This window comes from Pteropus medius, unplaced genomic scaffold, assembly GCF_902729225.1.
Source record: "Pteropus medius unplaced genomic scaffold, Ma_sr-lr_union100, whole genome shotgun sequence".
NCBI lineage: Eukaryota > Metazoa > Chordata > Mammalia > Chiroptera > Pteropodidae > Pteropus > Pteropus medius.
In genome coordinates, this window is record NW_024354875.1 from 37,309,193 (window position 1) to 37,328,078 (window position 18,886).

An 18,886-nucleotide genomic window follows, 5' to 3' on the forward strand; every position below is an offset into this window, starting at 1 on the left:
GAGCTAGCATGCAGCATTTTGAAAAAGATGTTACATTTTTCACCAGAGGAAGAAGTAATGCTATAAACCATTAGAGCTCTCATCATTCTCAGGACTCAAAGAATCCAGGCTTCTCTCCATCTTCTTGTCCATTCTTATTCTCAGAGAAAGCATTATGTGAATGGGCTTTATCATATTCCAGCAGACCTCTAGCCATGCTCCTATTCAAACTGAAATTTCATGCTCATTTCCTAATTGTTTCCTATACCCGATGATTCATTTTTCTTTCAAATAAAATTTTCTTTCTTTTCTTTTCTTTCTTTTTTTTTCCTTTCCTTCTTTCTTTCTTTCTTTTTTTTTTTAAAGTATCATGGTGCCCTGAGAAACGTAGTGAAAAATGATCAATCTGTCCTTATCAGACCAGATGTAGTAGAAGAACTTTCCTTTTTTTCTGAACACATAAAGGATCAGGTTATGTCAGTATCAATACTATAAGTTGCCAAGAATGCAGTTAGGCCAAGAAGGGCATGCAAAAGGTGTTTTTCTTTCTTTCTTTTACTCTTTCTTTCTTTTACTTTAGTTTTTTGTTATCAAAGAGTTGCAAATGAAAAGTCTCGTGTAAGAAGAATACTTACGCACGACATTCAGGTTACAGGAAGTCTTAAAATCCTTAGCATCGCAAGTGTATCTTTTAATATCCTCTGGGGTACAGCCATGAATAATAAGTTTTCTGACCCTGCCGTCAGCAACAATTTCATACTTCTTGCTTTTGAGAATTTCTGTACCATTTTTGAACCATTTCACCTTAGCATTTTCTCTGGATACTTCACATTCCAATACTGCAGTGGCTTCCTCTTCGACCGTCTGGTCCTCAAGAGGCTTAGTGAATTCAACTGGGGGTTCTGAAAGAATCATACTAATTAGCCAAGGCATCTCTCTTTGCTTCTCGAAGAGTTTCAATACCTCTTCAACTTTCCTCTAGTACCTCCAGGGCTTTTTCTATTTTTAAGTTTCATTTGTAAGATTTGATTCCATGTGAATGTTTTTCTCTAATAATAATGTTTCGTCATTATTTGTACATACAGAGGAAAAGCATTTTTTAAAAATATGAAACATCAAGGAAATAATAGCCAACTTTTTGGTTAATAAAATGATAGATACTGAGTCTGATAATAATTCTTACTCTTCCAGCTGTTCATTGAAGCAATAAAAACAGTGGGGACAGAGAGAGGAAGTGGGGACAGAGAGAGGAAGTGAAACCTATTCTAGTCAATTTCAATTTTTTTTTTTAGTAGTCTGTGAACTATTTTGTTAGGTCAAAAAGTAAAAATAGAATGACTATTTGGTGGATTTTACTGATCTATGGTATTCAACATATAAAGATAATTGAGAGTTGGTATTATTTGTGAACCTCTGCATTACACGTTTTTAAAAATAAGCCTTGTAATTACCTTTCACAAAGAGGTTGGCTTCAGTTTTGAAATCTTTTGCTGTTAGTCGGACTTCTCCAGCATCTTCTAACTTTACATCCCTCAGAGTAAGTGTATGAACTTTTCCTTCTGAACGTGTGACCACCTAGTTTTTTGAAAAAATATGCAGTTTAAGAATATTTGAAACAAATATTTGAATCAAATATATATATATATATATATAATGTACATATAATATATATAGGTGTATTTAATTCACTTAGGTAAACAGTTTGAAATAGCACTTTCCAAGTTGTTTTGTAATCATATACATAGCAATATGTATTTAAAAATGATTTTAATTAATAGTTGAGAATCTTTTAAGAAAATTTTAGGCTTTCATAGCTCTCTTTACATAATTACTAGGTGACTTCTTATGTTGAAATGCCTAGGCAAATTTGTTTGTGTGTGTGCATTCATGTGTGTGTGTATGCGTGTATTATATTTGCCATATTATGCCACTGGGTTTATATATATATATAAAGGAAGGACTTAGAAAGCTAAATTATGAAATGATTGTATATGGTAAGCTGGAAGTAAACCTTATGTTCTAAATGCAAGGTGTTTGCCATGCAACAAGCTAGAATTCTTCTCATTTATTTTAGCAATTAAAATTATCTTGCAAACCTATTAAACTTGTGTTTAAAATAATTTGTACAATTTCTTAATTTTGTTAAAAAATGCAAACGAAGATATTGACTTCTTCTCTTTCATGTATTTGTACCTCAAGACTGGGAAAATCTGGTATCAGACAGGGCTGCAATTGTTCACATAGCAATGAACAAATGGATAAAATGACTTTAGAAATAGTTAAAACAGGAGACCATTGGGATATTAGGATAACAAGGCAAATGCTGCCATTACTGTTAACATATGAATGACAAATTCTGCTTGTAAATGTAACCTTAGGTTATGTGAAGGGGTAGTCTGTAGCAAAATGAATTGTCAAAAAGACTACACCGCCTTGATATGGGCTGTCATTAAGTCCCATAATCGTGGTTTGCACCACTGAAAATCAGAACAGGTCCGTTCTGACAGGAATGATAAGTCAATTGGAGGTTCTTCTAGTTCTATCATCTAAAATTCCATAAGATGCTGTGTCTTGTCTGTCATCGACTGATTTTACACTGCTTAAGAGTTCATTTAGAGTTAAGAATAATATAAATGTTTTTACAAGTGGACTATTTATTATGCTGATAAAAAGGAAGGAGTCAGGAATAAAGTTTCATATAAAGGTTTTTCCTCAGTTAAGAACTGGGCATGGTTATTAATATAACTACCTTAATAACTGAGAAAGGCCAAAAACATAATAAGGGAAAATAAACGGGTAGGAGAAAGTAATTAAGATATATTCTAGGAACACAGCTATTTATTCAAGGACATGGTGCTTGAATGGGAAAAGTGTTTTTATAATGACATTTTGATATAAATTTTGAAAGCAATTTTGGACTGTGATTTACAGCTTCTTAAAAAAGTATCTCAGGTTCTATCCTACCCATAGATATATATTATCAATTAACACATTTTATCATCTGAATTCCTGAGGATACTCTAGAAATTTCTGTTACCAAGAACTTGGCTCAGAACACAGTGGTTCTCAATAAATTGCCCGAACACAATGTACTTTATGTTAAAAAAAGAAAAAACAAAACAAAACAAAAACAAGTATCTTGTAAAAATAAACCAATAAAATGAATGCTGAAGATTTTGTGGTGGATTATAGAAGAATAATGTTAGCTATTATCCTTTTAAAATATTGTTAACTTATAAGGGAAGCATATTGCTATAATAGACATTATGACTGTGACCAAGCTATTAAAGTTTCAAAACAAAATTGTCAAAGGCCCTTTAGGACTTAGCAATTCTTTCTTGGATTGATGGCCAAAGGAAAAACAAACAAACAAACAACCCATTTCTAAAATTTTCTCTTTTGATTTCTTATTCCAACAACTTGTTTTTGTTTGGTTGGTATAGTATAGGAGGCTAAACATTTTATAGAGTGAAGATGAAAGGCTTGAATTAAATTGATACTAGTAGGTTTGTTCTGATGGATTTAATTCAAACAAAACTTGAAAAATGTAATAAAATGACTTTATAACTTCTTGGCTTATGTTTAAATTTGTTTTAAAAAGGGACATTTAAGTACTAGAAGAGGAAAGTGATAAAAGGCAGAAGTATTTTGGGTGGCTAAAGTAAAGGATTAAAATTCTTGTGCCAAGAAAGACAAAAAGAAGCCCTATTTAGAATTATAGTAAGGTGATCCCTTTTAACTTGAGAAATAGTTTACTGACAATAAGAAATATACATATCTTTTTTGAGTAAAAGAAATGTGAATAAGATTTTTATGAGTCTACATTTTAAATTAAAACAATTTTTAGATTAAAACTAATGAGACTGATCCTTTACTAAAAAGCTCTCATTTTACCAAAAGATATTTAGTAGCAAAAGAATAATATCATTTGTCCTTAAGCAATGTTCCCATTTTCGAATTACAAGTTTACGGATCAAGAAAGCATCTTAAAAAGTCAACCGAATCTCTGCCTTTAGACATCAAAGCAATTAAACCATTTCAAGAAAGCAAACTTGAGATTCTTTCATTACCCAGTTCAATATTTAGATCTCACTGTAAGGGATGTTTTCACATATGTAAGTTAACTTTCATGCCACAATGTGAACATATGGCTGCTTTTTCTATTCTTGGTAAAAAAGGAGATCAATTGGGGATTCTTGTCTGTATAATAGGCAGACTTTATCTCCCAGATGGCTGTTACTGTATTTACTCTTTAATCACTTTGGTAGAGTACTAGCTTTTGTTTGTTTGTTTTAGAACAGTTGTTCAAAGGCATTTGCCTTCTAATACTTCAATCAACTTTGTGGCTCTTTGTTAAACTGAATATAATTCCCTTGTTAATTATATTCCTGTAAGTCTTAAAAGTTTGATTTGTATCGAAGTGTTTGTTGATGGCGCATTCGATATTATTTCTAAAACACTGGGGAAAAAAATGCCAGAGAACAATGAACTGCCCTGTGCTTTATTTTCAACCCATGTTGGACACTTTCTATATATTGTATTTCAGAAATTCAAAATTAATGATGAATTATCAAGATAATTTAAACACACACAGTGTTTTGGGGGCGAAATACATAACTCCATTTAGATAAATTATATTTTAGGCTTACCAAAAAATTACCTTGGTTTTTACTTATGGGTAAATCTTGGGCATAGAAAAGCTAACACTAGGAGCTTGTTATTTCCTAAAACTTTTTTCAAGTATATGTGTTCATATATATAGATAACCACAGCACGCCTCTTTCTTGTCAGTATCATCAGCTGCACTCTAAATAGTCCACTCGCATTCCAGAATTTGCACAGCTCAAAGTCCTTCAGGGTTAAAAATAGCTTTGGAAAAATGCTTAAAGAGCAAATCTGCCTAGAAGTTATCTCAGCTACTCGATCAACTGCTTGAAATGGAATTTCAATCCTCTCCTCTTAATCCTCTTCTATGCAGAACACTGGATAGCACGCGGAGAATTAGTCACAAAACTTTTTCGTGCTTCGTTGTTATAATGCATCCAAGTCTTTCTGATTCTGCCTGTCTTCCAGTTAAATCCAACTATCACTGATAGCTAATGAGTGTTTGTCTTTTCTTCAAAAAACTAACGACTGATTGTAATTTGATTTTTTATTTCCATTTCAATAAAAACATCATCAGGTTAAACCCAACAAAAATGTGAAGAATCTGCTTTACGGTTTCAGCAGAAATCAGACTAGAGTAGGAAAGAGAAAGGGGAAGGGAGTGGAAGGGACATAAGAAAGAACAAAGAATAGGGAACATACAAGTAAAGACAAGAATTTGAGAGAAAAAGAGCAAGACAAAACCACCACACGCCTGCTTTTTACCTTATCGCTGGGTTCCAGTTTCTTCCCTTTGAGATACCATTCCACTGGAATATCCTCATAAGAGAGTTCACAGTCGAATGTGGCTGTTTCCCCTGCAGTCACTGTGACATCCTTCAGAGGCCTCAGAAGACCAATTACTCGTGCTTTGCGAGAGGAAGGAAACAGCTCTGGATTACTCATTTTGTAATTCCAAAAGAATACACACAGACTCAGTTATTAATCCTTATGGTTGCTTTCTTCAAGAAGAAAGGAGCCACAGAACTGGCCACTGTTCTCATGTGAACATGGCCACTGGTGTCGAGAAGGGGAGAGCTGGTGGCCAGAGAGTGGGTATTTGTAGGGGCCCTTTCGTTCTGATCTACAAGGTCAGTGAGAAATTTGTGCTGCATTTGTCTCTCTGCCAGGCGTCAAGTTCCTCTTGCTACATAAGGTATGTGACTTCCAAAATAACTAAGACTCTGATTGGGAGAGGACAAGGGCCTCTCAGTCACATAGCCTGTCCTTAGCCATCAAACACTTTGCACCTTCCAAAATATGTTAGCCAAATGCTCTCAGCCTCCCTTCTTGAGACTGAAATGCCCACACAGCAAAGTTTTTCTTTATAGTGCTACAGCTGAACAGCCACTTGAAGAATGTGGTCTATTAGGGTTAAATTTCTTAGCTAGATTCTTATAGTGTGTATATCTATTCTGAATGACAGGATTACAAAATAGGAAAACTGGACTTGTTTAAATTTCTTTTGTTCAAATGGAAAGGTCAATGACATATATGTATGATGATGTCAAAGAAGTAAATACAAGAAAGCCAGTTTCTGTACTTTCCTAATATTTTTCTTAATTAATAATTCCAATTAATTTCACTCACATTCATTTTCTGCAAAAGTGTACACTGGAAATTCAGCAGAAACATGCAATACTTACGTTTTACTCGGAGGTGGGCACTAGATTTAACATTGGCAGCTTGGAAATCCACCCCACCGGTCTGATCCAGGCGGCAGTTGTGCAAAATAAGCACGTGCACTTTGCCTTCTTCCTTGATCTCACAATCCTGCACCAAAAGAGAGAGAAAGTTTCGTAGGAAATAATTTTCGCTGGGATTTTTTATGAGGGTGTGATATCTTAAAGGAATGCTATTAATAACTGGTGAGACTTTGTATAACTCTGAACTTTTTTTGTGTGAAGTAAAGCTTACATGTACCACCATGAAAGCAATGTTTATTTTAGTTATATAATTCTGAATCAACTGGCAGCATCACCAAATACCTACAACCTTATACCCACTATGCTGGAACAAAAATAATGCAGGTGTTGCTGTCTGAGCCCATTCAGAGACCTTAACATCTCTCTGTGGCTGAAGGTCTGACAGAGAATATGATCTCATGTTTTAAATGCCCTGTATGCACTCTGGCTTTTTGCCCGTCCTTTTCTATTTCACATAGCTCCTCTAGGTGTTGACAAGTTCAGAAATAGCCTTACAGGTGTTTGGAGTAGTGCCTCTCCCTTGAGCTTCCAGTTGGCATGGATATCATCTTCAGAGATTTCGGTTTCAAAACGGGCTGTCTCAGTCTCCATCACCTCCACACTGTACAGGGGTCGCACCATTTTAATTTCCCGATCTAGAAAAGTGATGGGTCAGTATGTATCATTAGCCCCTGCCAGAAATAATCCCAATAGCTTCAAAAGTGTAACTCATGGAAATTTTCTCACCCTCAATGTCAAGCTTTCCTGAGGTCTTATCTGTCCCACAGTCACAGGTGTACTGTCCGATATCTGATTTCAAGGCTTTCTTTAGGATTAGCATGCGCTTCTTGCCATCTGCCTTAATAATAGCATTTTTAGATGGCTTTATTTCCTTTCCATCCTTAAACCACTTCACTGGGGCATCCGCTTTGCTAATTTCACACTGTAGAATCACTTCATCTTTTTCTACGGCAGTATAATCTTGAAGCTTTCCTGTAAAGTATGGATCTCCCTCTGCAAGTAAAATATAAGTGAAAAAAATTTATTAACCACTTAGGGAAATGACAAACTCTTGAAGAGTTCAAGAGGCAGCTCACAGAGTTCTGGGCATGTGTTAAAACTGTACCAAAAGCTCACTCATTTATTATGTTTGAAAGTTCTCTAAATGTTAGAAAGGGAAGAAATGCATGGGATTTATCAAGATCTAATCCATCTGTATTATATTTTCAAGTATTATTAACAGCAGTTTGAAAGATACTATAAAATTTACCTTCAAATATAATTATGTGCTCCTTCGTTATTTGGCTAAATTTCTAATTTCTTAGCAAATCTATTATGTTTTATTTACCTTTATGCTTTTAGATTTACATGATTAGTTTTTCTTAATATCAACAAATGGTTTGCCTGTAATAGTTTCTATATATGTTAAACTTCATATGTAATCTTCTTGATGTTAAGGAGTTAAGGAAAACAATGAGGTTTATTAATGTATGTTCTGTGTTTCCTCTCATATTAAAAACTTAAAAAAACATTTTTATGAAATAATTTTGATAAAGTGAGAAGATAGAAAGTTTTCATATTCTTATTTTAAACATGACAGGGCTCAATAATTAAGGGTTTTAAGTATGATTTTATCTGGCTCTTTTGTAAACCTGAGTGTTCATTACTTGAAATCCTCATATGTTTAGGAAAAATCTTTTAAAAATAAGCCTGATAACATGTGATAATTTCTTAAGGATAGGGGCTGCTTTTATGCAATAGAATACTTGGAAGACTATTTTAAATACTAGGTACTCCACAGATTTCTGTTGAATCTAGTGCAATAAATTAAATTGAAAAAAAGCACCTACCAAGCACAGTGAGTTTAGCTTCCGAACTTATTTCCATAGCTTCTACTTTAATTTGAGAGGTATCATCAAGAGTGAGGTCTTTGAATGTAATTGAATGAATTTTCCCCTCATTGTGCATTGAGACCACCTTGCTGGTATGCAGGCGCTGGTCATTCTTGAACCATTTCACTGGGATGTTGTCGTGGGACAGCTCCACAGTAAACACAGCACTTTCCCTCTCTTTGGCTGTTACATCCTTAAGTGGAGTAAGGAATTTAAGCCGGATTCCTATCAAGAAAAAAAGGCAAGCTCATTAATTTCAGTGCTTTAAGGAGGAAATATAAAAAAAAAAAGTAAAAAAAAAAAATTTAAAGATGGTTTATCTGATTAAAATATTCACCTTCAATGATCAGTTTGCCACTTGTGTGCTTATCTTCAGCTTCAAACATGTATTTGGCTTCATCTTCAAAAGCAACTGATTTGATCACCATTGAATGCTTAGTACCATCCTTTATAAGCTCAAATCTGTCATCACCTGTGATTTCCTGGGTTCCTTTCAGCCAACGGAAGGTTTTGGGCTCCCTGGATACTTCACACTCAAACTTAGCCTCATCTTTCTCAAAAACTTTAACATCACTGAGAGGTGTGATGAAGATAAGTGGCAATTCTGAAAGGAAAGGATGGTGTGGATGAAGCCAGAATAAGCTTCCATTCACGATCCCTGATCAATTCAGGGTCTTGTAGGAAATCTTGCAAAGAAAATACAAAAGGGTGGCTGACAGGCAGAACATACCTTTCACTTTCAGATTGGCTGCAGATTTAGCATTGGCAGCCTGGAAGGACACCTCTCCTGTCATATCTAGCTGGCAGTTATAAAGGACCAGAATATGCTTCTTCCCATCCTCAATGATTTCACAGTCCTGTTTGGAGTGAGGGTTAGAAGAAAGAGAAAGAAAAACATCATTTTCATAACCGGTTATTCCTACAAATCTTCAAAAGATTTCATAGCAGAGCGTATCTTTTTCACCCTGAACAATCAAACAAGCCTCCACATGTATGATCAGGTAATCTTGACTTACAGGGGATGCAGTTAAAGGCTCTCCTTTTAACTTCCATTCGCCATGAACATCTGGCTCAGAAAGTTCAATTTCAAAGCGAGCTGTTTCACCAACGAACAATTCTACTCCATATAGAGGTTTTTCCACTTTTATTAGTCGAGCTGAAATTATACCAAGCTTTGTTAGAATGACTGAACAAATAAACTGCAGGTTCAGATAGGGTAAATTTAAAAGTTTTGAGCAACTCACCCTCAACATTAAGATTCGCTTTTGTCTTGTCTGTGCCACAGTCACATACATATTCGCCTTTATCTTTAAGTTCTGCCTTTTTGATTTTTAAGATGCGGTGCAGGCCATCTGACTTGATAGAGTGCTTGAGTGAAGGTACAATCTCTTCGCCGTCTTTGAACCATTTCACTGGTACATCTTTGCTCACTTCACACTTCAGAATAATCTCATCCTTTTCAACTCCAGTTTTGTCACGTAATTTCACAGTGAAGTAGGGATCAGCCTCTGTAAAAGATATTCGGCAGATAATCAGACTAATGAGAAAATGAAAGTCTATTAAAGAGTTACAGGTTGCAAAATATTTAGCTACTACCCACTCCCACTATCTAAAAACTGGCTATCTAGTTATAGCAGTCACATTTACCTAAGACTTTTAGGTGGGCTGTGGAGCTCAGGTCCTTAACTTGAGCTCTTATCTGGGATATATCATCCAGTGTCACTTCTCTCATTTCCAATTTGTGAGTCTTGCCCTCAGATGAGATGAGCACAGTTCTGCTTGTGTGGAGTTTGGCATCATTTTTGAACCAGACTACATGCATTTTTTCATGGGAAAGTTCACAAACAAAAGTTGCTGTTTCACCTTCTTTCACTGTTTGATCTTCAAGAGGTGATATGAATTTCAATCTTATACCTACAATGCAAGCATGGATAATATGCTCAGAAAAACAGTTTATCTTCAGAAATATTCCACTCTAATTTGCCCGGGTAAAAAGAATTTCACATGGCATTTATTTATTCATCTTTTCAAATGGAGTTACTCTCCATTAAGAAAAATGGGGTTGTTTTGGTGGCAATGTAAAAGTAAAGTCATGGTGCCAGTTGTCACTTGCAGCTATTAGAACACATGTTTTATCTTTAAAGTCATATAATTGTGCACCTAAATATGAGATGTTATAGTCAGATCTCATCAGCTCTAACCTGTAACAAATAGTCGTGCTGAGGTCTTCTTGCCATCCACCTCAGCAGTATAGACACCTTCGTCATCAAAATGAGAATCATTGATTACAAGAATATGTTTCTTTCCATCAGCAATGATGTCAAACTTGTCAGATGACTTGATTATATCAGGTCCTTTAGACCATATAACATTTGCCTCTCGAGTGAGAACACATTCAAATCGAGCTTGTCGCCTTTCTGGAACAGTGACATCCTTCAGTGGCACAGCAAAGTCAAGTTCGATTTCTGAAAATCAAAAAGTAAGAATGAGATTTTTCAGAATGCAGAGAGACATGAAATGAAGTTGAGCCCACTCTTTGAGTTCTAAAAGCCCATACCTTTTACTGTCAGAATGGCAGTTGTAACTGCATTAAGTGCCTGGTAAAGGACTTCACCAGCTTGGTCCAGTTTGACTTTGTGCAAAGTTAAGAAGCGTTTTCCACCTTCTGCTTTGATTTCACAAGTCTGAAAAACAATAGTTTTATTAAGCATTTAAATGAGAGAAATTCCTTAGAGGAGAAATGTTTCAGATATAGATTTCTATAAAGTTTAAAAAATTACTACTGATAAAAAGTAAGTAAAAACGTTTTGTCATAAATTTTTTTCTAAATGACCAAGCGATCCACAAACAGTACATCAAATTTCTTCCCCTTTGAGACTTAAGTAGCTCTGTCATTATGGAACCAAATCTGAATGTCAAACCTGAATACAAAAGGTAGTTATTTTATATGACTGACAACTTAAAATGAGAATTACTCACGGGTGAGGGCCTTAGAAGTTCTCCCTTCAGTTTCCATTGTCCAGGAATGTCTTCTTCTGAGATTTCTGCATCAAAGCTTGCACTTTCTTTTTCATAAATGGTAACGTCCTCTATTGGTTTAAGCAATTCAACCTCACGATCTGTATTGGTCAAGAATGAAATATGATAATGCTTTAAATAGTTTAACGATGCTTTGCTTTCATGGTTTTTTCCCCATATGCACACACAAAATCTATTTTTTAGAATAAAAGGTAAGATTTTTTATACCTCCAAGTGTCAGCTTTGCAGGGTATCTTTTTCCTTCAATTTCCACGGCATATTCATCAATGTCTTCTGGCACAGCATTCTTAATTTTGAGGTATACATGGTTTCCCTCTTTCACTATCTCAGTCTTGTCATTTGGTTCCCAGGGGATTTCATCATATCCTTTGAACCACTTAATGTTTGGAGTATCCCTTGCTATATGACAGGTGAAAACAGCCGTCCCCTTGGGTTTCACATGTTGATCTCGTATGGGTTTCACCAGCCAGTCTCTTATGACTTCTGTATGAAAATGAGGTCAGAAAAATAATTATGAACCTAATAAGTAATACACACAACTTCCTCGGTCAATTTCAGAAATAGAAAAAAAATTTTCAAAACTGGACATGATTAATTTGCTATGAGTTATTAATATTCACCCTCTTAGATAAGGTACAAGACTGCTGACATTCTGATACTGGGAAATAAAATTCTCTCTTCCACTTCCTTAGCATAATATTAGGCAGAACGAAATTTCACCACAAAGTACTAACCTACTACTTTTACACAGGATGAACATTCCAGGTTGTTGGCGTTTTCCACAGTAACTGTGTATGTGCCAGCATCATAGTCATCTGCATCGTTGATGGTCAGGGCCCGCATCAAGCCAATGACCCCGGGCACAATTTTGCCAGGTTTTTCCACCACAATCTTCCCATCCTTCCTCCAGACCACATCGCGTTCTTTGTTTAACTCGCAGCTTAAGTACAATGGCTGTCCTTTGACTACCGTGACCTCCTCTTCAAGTGTTTTTACAAAACGCACAGGAAGTTCTGTGGAGAATTTCAGCGTTAAAAATCTGCTAAGACTTTTCAGTACATACAATATTTTCAATGACATAAAACTTGGAAATATGAGGTTTTTTTCAAATTACAATAAAAGTTACTACTCAGGTTTATTGTGTTAACGTTGAGTACGGACCATATTCAGGAGACTGAAAATTACCTTCTACAATCAGTTTAGCTGTGGAAGTTTTTTCTTTATTTCCCAAACGTAAAACACAGGTGTATTCGCCAGCATCAGAAAGTTGAACATCAATGATGTGCAGCTTTCTGTCTTTACCATCTGCAATGAATCTGTGCTTTGGGCTCTCACGGATGTTGCTACCATCTTTCATCCAGCTAGTAATTGCAGTGGAAGGGGAGACTAAACATTCAAAGATTGCAGAAGAGCCAACCGACTCTGCTTCAGTCAAGACGATGTCTTTGATTTCTTTCACAAACTTTAGTGGCACAGCCTTTAGCTGGTAGGTGAATGGAGCTTCATCAGGAGGTTTCTCCCCACCACTTCCTGGTCTTAACTTTTTCCTTTCAGCTTCTATTGGTGAAGGTGTCTTTTTGGCTACACCTAATTCAAAATAAAATCAAAATTTGATTTGGCATTTCCATAAGGGTTAGAAAGTGCATACTTGGCTGTCTGCTGGATAAAACCAGTGATAGAACAACTAAAAGACAAGAACAGAAAATTAAGACTAGGCAATTGAAAGGTCAATTGAATTTATACTGCCTTCTTCCAGACAGGAATATGAGATGGCATGAATAATAAATGCTCTTCATTTTCTCAAGTTTTTAAACCCAAGTATAAAATGTCCTGATTAAATGACTAATTATTTTATCTGTCATGTATAAATATCATGTATATGAAGAATGAAGCTAAGAACTTATAGAGTTCATTATGTTAAAATATAATTGGTTATATATACTTGAATAACGTTAGAAGTGTACTACTTGAAATATCAGAAGATATACTAGTTTTAGCAGAATCAATTAGGAATAGCAAAGTGTTATAAATTTTGAATTTTCTCCCCTCGAATGTAAAGTTACCTTTGAATATAAAGTTTCCCTTTACATTCTATACATTCCCTAAATGTATTTCTATACATTTACTAAGGTATAGTGATACAATGATTCAGGCACAGAAAATGAATCTTACCTTTGATGGGACCTTTAGGTTTGGCAGCCTCCTCTTTAGGTGTTTTAGCTTCTGAAATAAAGAGAAAACTCAGCATTTAAGCAACTTTTACATTTATTTCATGCTTCAAAAGCCATGCGAGGTGAGTCATGCTCTTTATTATAAGTATAACACATAAAAAAGAACTGGCTTTATTTATATGGCTTCTTTGGAGAAAAGATATTTGTAGTAGATATTTTTGATATTTCCAAGAAGGCATATTCAGAGAATGATGTGATGAAGCTAAATTGCCAACGTTCTTAGGATTAAAAAATTATTTTCAATAAGTGCTTTTATTCTTCCATTTCTGGAAGGCATGCTCTTGCCTTGTGAGGAAGAGTTTTACTCTTGCCTAAATATGCAAAGTATTTGATATGTTTATGTGTGCATTGGTTCTGTGAACCAAGGAAATAAGCTTTTGTCAAAAAGAAATCAGTGTAGGCAACAACACTAAAAAAAAAAAAAAATAGGGCCTACATGTACATATGTATAATTCCTTTGAAATTTTCTCTTAATTAGACAATGAACTAAGGCAGAAGCAAGGCAGTTCCTACATTTAGAATTTAATTCAACTATAAATGCAGGAGCAGTATAAACTGTAGAAACAGTTTTGCAGCTTCAACCCCTGGAGATGCAAGAAAAGCTTAATTTTTACACATACTTAATTAGCTCAATGGCAGTTATCATCTTTTTCTGAACTAATAAAAAATATCACATTGAAATTATAAAAGTCTAAAAGAATAATGCCAAATCATAAATATCAGTGATAAACTATAATAACATAAATATTAAAATTACACTATAACCAAAGAACATAATATATTGACTCATGTCATTAAACACAATAAAAACCCAAATACTTCTATACGGCTTACTATGTACCAGGCACTGTGCTAAGTGTTTTGCATACATTTAATCCTCACAATAACCCTATAGGGCAGATATAATTATTATTCTGATTTTATAGAATAGGAATTAAAATTTAAAGAGATTAAGTAAATAGCCAAGGATCAAATTTGTTAGGGTGTGTATTTATCAATGATCAATATACATCAAATCATTTTGGTTTTGAGATTATCACTTAAGTGGTGAACTACTAATAGCATCTTAAGTTTGTACTTGAGATAGTTATACCACTCAGTACATTTAAGACAATGATTATTGATCTAAATTCTTATACAGATTTAAAGGTTGAACTATGCAGTCTTCCTTTTTATTGTGGTAAAATATACCTAACATAAAATTTACGATCTTAACCATTTTTAAGTGTACAATTTGGTTGTATTAAGTACATTCACAATGTTATGCAACAATCAACGTTTTACATTTCCAGAACATTTTCATTATCCCAATGTGCAGTCTTTTTAAAAATTTGAGAAATGATTCCTACAGGGCACATGGAAAATCTGAAACTCCATGGGAATCTTGTATGCATGTTCTTAGAGAGTGTCTGTCTCCTTAGTTTCCATCAGCTTTGAACATATTCCTTACTTAACATCAAAAGCATATAAAGAAATGGTGTGTTATAGGAATGTTCCATCTAAACAAAACACAACATGCACCCGTTGAGTGAGAGATTACACTGGTAAAGAATAGCAGATAAAGAAAATGTAATCAAGAATTTATAAACTCTCCACATTTGAAATGATGCTTAGTTTCAAGATAATGAGGGCTTGAATATTATTCAAGCATGAATATTTTTATTGAGCCATCAAAACAAACAAGCAACAGGAAGACTACAGAATAAATACCTGCTTTCTTTCCAACTACTGGTACTGTTACTGGCGCAGTGATGGGAGTTGGAGCAGGCTCCATGGGAGGTGGTTTGATTGTTTTCACTTCTGTAGAGAGATGTCCATTGCATTAATGTAGGTATTGGTCACTTCCTAAAACCTATTTTGGTGGTGTATTTGCCATGTAACTTTAAAATCTTCAAATAACTAATTTTTCAGATAATAATATATTCTAACGATAATATAATCTCCATATAATATGTTCTACATATTCTAATATATTTAATATGCTATAATATATTGGTACAGTAGAAGTCATTTGCTGCATACTGACTTTTTCTTAAGAACTACCCAAAATTTGTGTAAAACATGAAAGGCATATGCTGTTGACATTGAGGATAAGCCAGCTTACCTGGTTCAGGCTTTGCTTTTGGCTCAGGTGCAGGGAGAGGTATTGCTGGCTTTATTTCAGGCACTAAAATAATTCACAGAAATAAGCAGGTCATCGCAGCATTTTTGAAGTTTTTCACAAAGTCAAACTCAAATTGGTCAGATTTAACATGTCTTGGAAGTTATTAGAATGTACACACATATAGTCACCAAGTCAAGAATTTGATTTACATTTATTTGCATTTTAAGCAAAATATCTAGGAAATATAGTAAGGCAATTTTATTGGTTCTAATGTTGTTATTCATCTTACTGCCCATAAATATGCTTTTTTCCCTAGTGTTTAAAACTTAGTCATTTGTTTAACAAAGTGGCGATCATTAGCCAATTGTACATGAGAGTGAAATGGTAAAGAATATTAAGCTGACCAGATTAAAGTCATGCATATAAATCTTAAGGCCAGTGTAATGACATTTTAAATGATGCATATTTGCATTTTTTGAGACAACTAAGAAAGTGCCAGTTAAATTTGTACCTTTTGCTGGTTCAGGAACTTTCTTTTCCCTTTTTGTAACCATAGCTGGAGGTGCTTCAACCTCTTCAACAGCTTTTGGAGGTGGTTCTGGCACTTTAAGATAATAAGATTATTTTCAAGTGTTATTTTAAGACTTGAATATTTAGAAATCAACTGATATGATATAATTAAATCAAAAATTTATTTTTCAAAAGATCAATTGATGGTCTTTAAAAAAATCCTATATTCTATCAATTAATTTCTATTTCGCTTCTTGACTCTGCCTTAATTTATTTTTCTTTTCCTTATTCCATCCACTTCTTCCCTAACTCCAATAGCTCTCCCTTTCTAAATCACTTTCATAAATGTTCCCAATAAATACATCCTTCGCTAACAGGCTAATGACAAAAATCAACCAACTTAAAAGCCCCAAAATTTTATGAAACATTTGCTGACAATCATTTCTACTGGAAGAACTTAAGTAGCAAAGTAATAATAATAATGAAGTGCAGAGAAATACATGAATGAATTTGAGAATTACTACAAAAATATTTCAACAGAAAGCAGACAATGAAAAACACAGATGAAATATGAAGCTATGTTTATGTTTGACTCCAATTATGTTTACAAGATAAACCTTTTGTTAAATGTCCATTTTATTAAAAAATAGTTTCACAAATTGTTACTGAGATTCCTACCTGTAGGTTTTTTAATTTTTTCTATTTTTTTAGGTTCTACTTTAGGTTCTTCTTCTTCAGGTCTCTTTCTTAGAACTTAAAAGACAAAAAGGTTTATATGTAAACCAAGACAAACAAATGAAGATGTTGAATATGCTTGACAAACACAAATAATGTACAAAGCAAGGAAAATGAAAAACATGCAACCTGCACTGGAAAATTAGCATTTATACTAAAAATGTTTTTTTTTTTTAAATCAAAAGTTGTTATGTTGATTTAGAATAGAACATAGAGTCACTTTATATCTATATAGTCTATTCAAAGACAAGTCTATGGCAGTAATGACCCAAATACAAAATGAATAATTTGAATAGCAACAAATTCTAAGCATAATTCATGTTGTAATTTAACAAAGAGTATTTAAAAAAGTATAAAGTTTACTGAAGTGGAGATATCTAAAGAAATGTAGCCTGGAGATCAGTAATTCTATGTGAAGACAAAGCTAGAACTTGATTCTTCATTTGAGTATCTCGCTTCTAATTCTTTAACATCTTATTAGTAGAAAGGTAAGATCTTATCTAGGTAACATACTAGAAAAATGCTCAGTTTTTTAAAAATGTTATTTGTTAGTTGTGGTGATCCTGTGTCATACTTTAAAACTGAATAGTGAATTTAGGCTTAAATAGCTTGGTGTAATTTAGAGTATTTAATAGGTTTAGTGTATTCTACTACATAATTCGATCATGAAAATGACACGTATGGCCATTGTTTTTAGTTTAGAATAGTATCAATTTGGTTCTGTCTCTTAATTCGCATTCTGTGAACACTTACAAAATTTCTGTCTTCTTTTAAAAAATATAGGAAAATGATAACCTTATTTTTCAAAGCCACTACAAATGAATTTTGATAAGTAGGGAATCTAATTAAAAGAAAAGCAGGGGACAGAAACATTTTGTAAGCTTTCAAGTCTATTTTTTGTGTGTTTAAAGCTGACATAATGGTTGAAAAATACTATACCACTTTTGAGAACAACTTCTTCCTTTGGCTGAGGTTTAGGTTCAGGAAGTAATTTGCGAACTTTCTTTTCACCTCCAGGCACTTAAAAAAATATGATTTCAAATTTTAAATGAATTAATACAAAAACTAAATTTCAACAATAAAAGTGTCTCTTTCACAACTAGTTAACTACAATGCATAAGCAATAATTTTGTCATATACAAATATCACAGAACTTAAAAGCAAATATTACACTTCAAGTTATCTCTACTGCAAAAGTTCATATAACCTTGTGATGAAATTCGATTGCATTAAGTGCAGGCAAATATATTCATCTTAAATGAGTGTATAGAAGATGTTGTTCTATAATAACTTTATAAATCTTTCATCAAATACAGAGTTCTTGACAGTGTCTTTGCTTCCATTTATAATTGTAGATTGCCCAAATCTACATTGGTATCTCCCCGACCGTTAATTACATTAAAATGATATTGGTAGGTGTTACCATCATTATTAAATCTTCTCCACTGATGAGAGAAGAAAGTAAAGAGATCTGGTTTATGATCTTGATGTTGGGAAAGCGCCATATCTCATTTTCTTAACAGAAGAGAAGTATCCTTAATGTCTGCTTTTGAAATAATACTAACTTAAAGTTATGAACCTATAGAATTCGAAAGCTGATGTTGGAGCTTATTTTTAATGAATAAGAGAATTCTCTTGAATTTAGAGTAAAATGGACTCAAAGAATTCTAAATGAATCCCTTTTACATCTTTAGTGAATATCAGGCATAGTGTATACTGTTATTATGTAGAGCAGCCTCCTATTACTACTATAGCCCTCATAGATTCAAATGGAAAAAAAGAAAAAGTGATCATTGAACCTCTTTATCTCTCTATTGATATCAATTAAAATCTGATTTAAAACATTATTTGTATCATGTAATGTTACATTCATTCACTCATATGCTATCATAATTCCTTAAATATTTCTATAAAATTTCCCATTTGGTACTTTAAACAAGACATTTGCAATTCATTAGATAGTTTTATTTAATGTGATAAAGATAACCTTGCTTCTTACTTCAAAATTTAAAATACAATAGGCAAATATATAAATATTTCATATAAAAATTTTTTTCTGTTAAGTAT

At 33.7% G+C, this 18,886-nt stretch overlaps 1 protein-coding gene across 1 annotated transcript in view; it reads right to left on the minus strand.

Annotated features, from left to right (window-relative positions):
• The window catches only part of TTN (titin), a 295,008-nt gene that overhangs the window by 95,691 nt on the left and 180,431 nt on the right, over positions 1 to 18,886 (minus strand). The window contains 24 exon segments of the mRNA XM_039855355.1: positions 615 to 881; positions 1,431 to 1,554; positions 5,350 to 5,492; positions 6,270 to 6,396; positions 6,825 to 6,964; positions 7,056 to 7,322; positions 8,159 to 8,425; positions 8,538 to 8,804; positions 8,931 to 9,057; positions 9,217 to 9,356; positions 9,445 to 9,708; positions 9,848 to 10,114; positions 10,402 to 10,665; positions 10,758 to 10,884; positions 11,180 to 11,319; positions 11,447 to 11,722; positions 11,974 to 12,252; positions 12,425 to 12,826; positions 13,412 to 13,462; positions 15,181 to 15,270; positions 15,575 to 15,637; positions 16,086 to 16,178; positions 16,763 to 16,837; positions 17,759 to 17,839. Of these exon segments, the coding sequence (XP_039711289.1) occupies positions 615 to 881; positions 1,431 to 1,554; positions 5,350 to 5,492; positions 6,270 to 6,396; positions 6,825 to 6,964; positions 7,056 to 7,322; positions 8,159 to 8,425; positions 8,538 to 8,804; positions 8,931 to 9,057; positions 9,217 to 9,356; positions 9,445 to 9,708; positions 9,848 to 10,114; positions 10,402 to 10,665; positions 10,758 to 10,884; positions 11,180 to 11,319; positions 11,447 to 11,722; positions 11,974 to 12,252; positions 12,425 to 12,826; positions 13,412 to 13,462; positions 15,181 to 15,270; positions 15,575 to 15,637; positions 16,086 to 16,178; positions 16,763 to 16,837; positions 17,759 to 17,839 (4,341 nt within the window).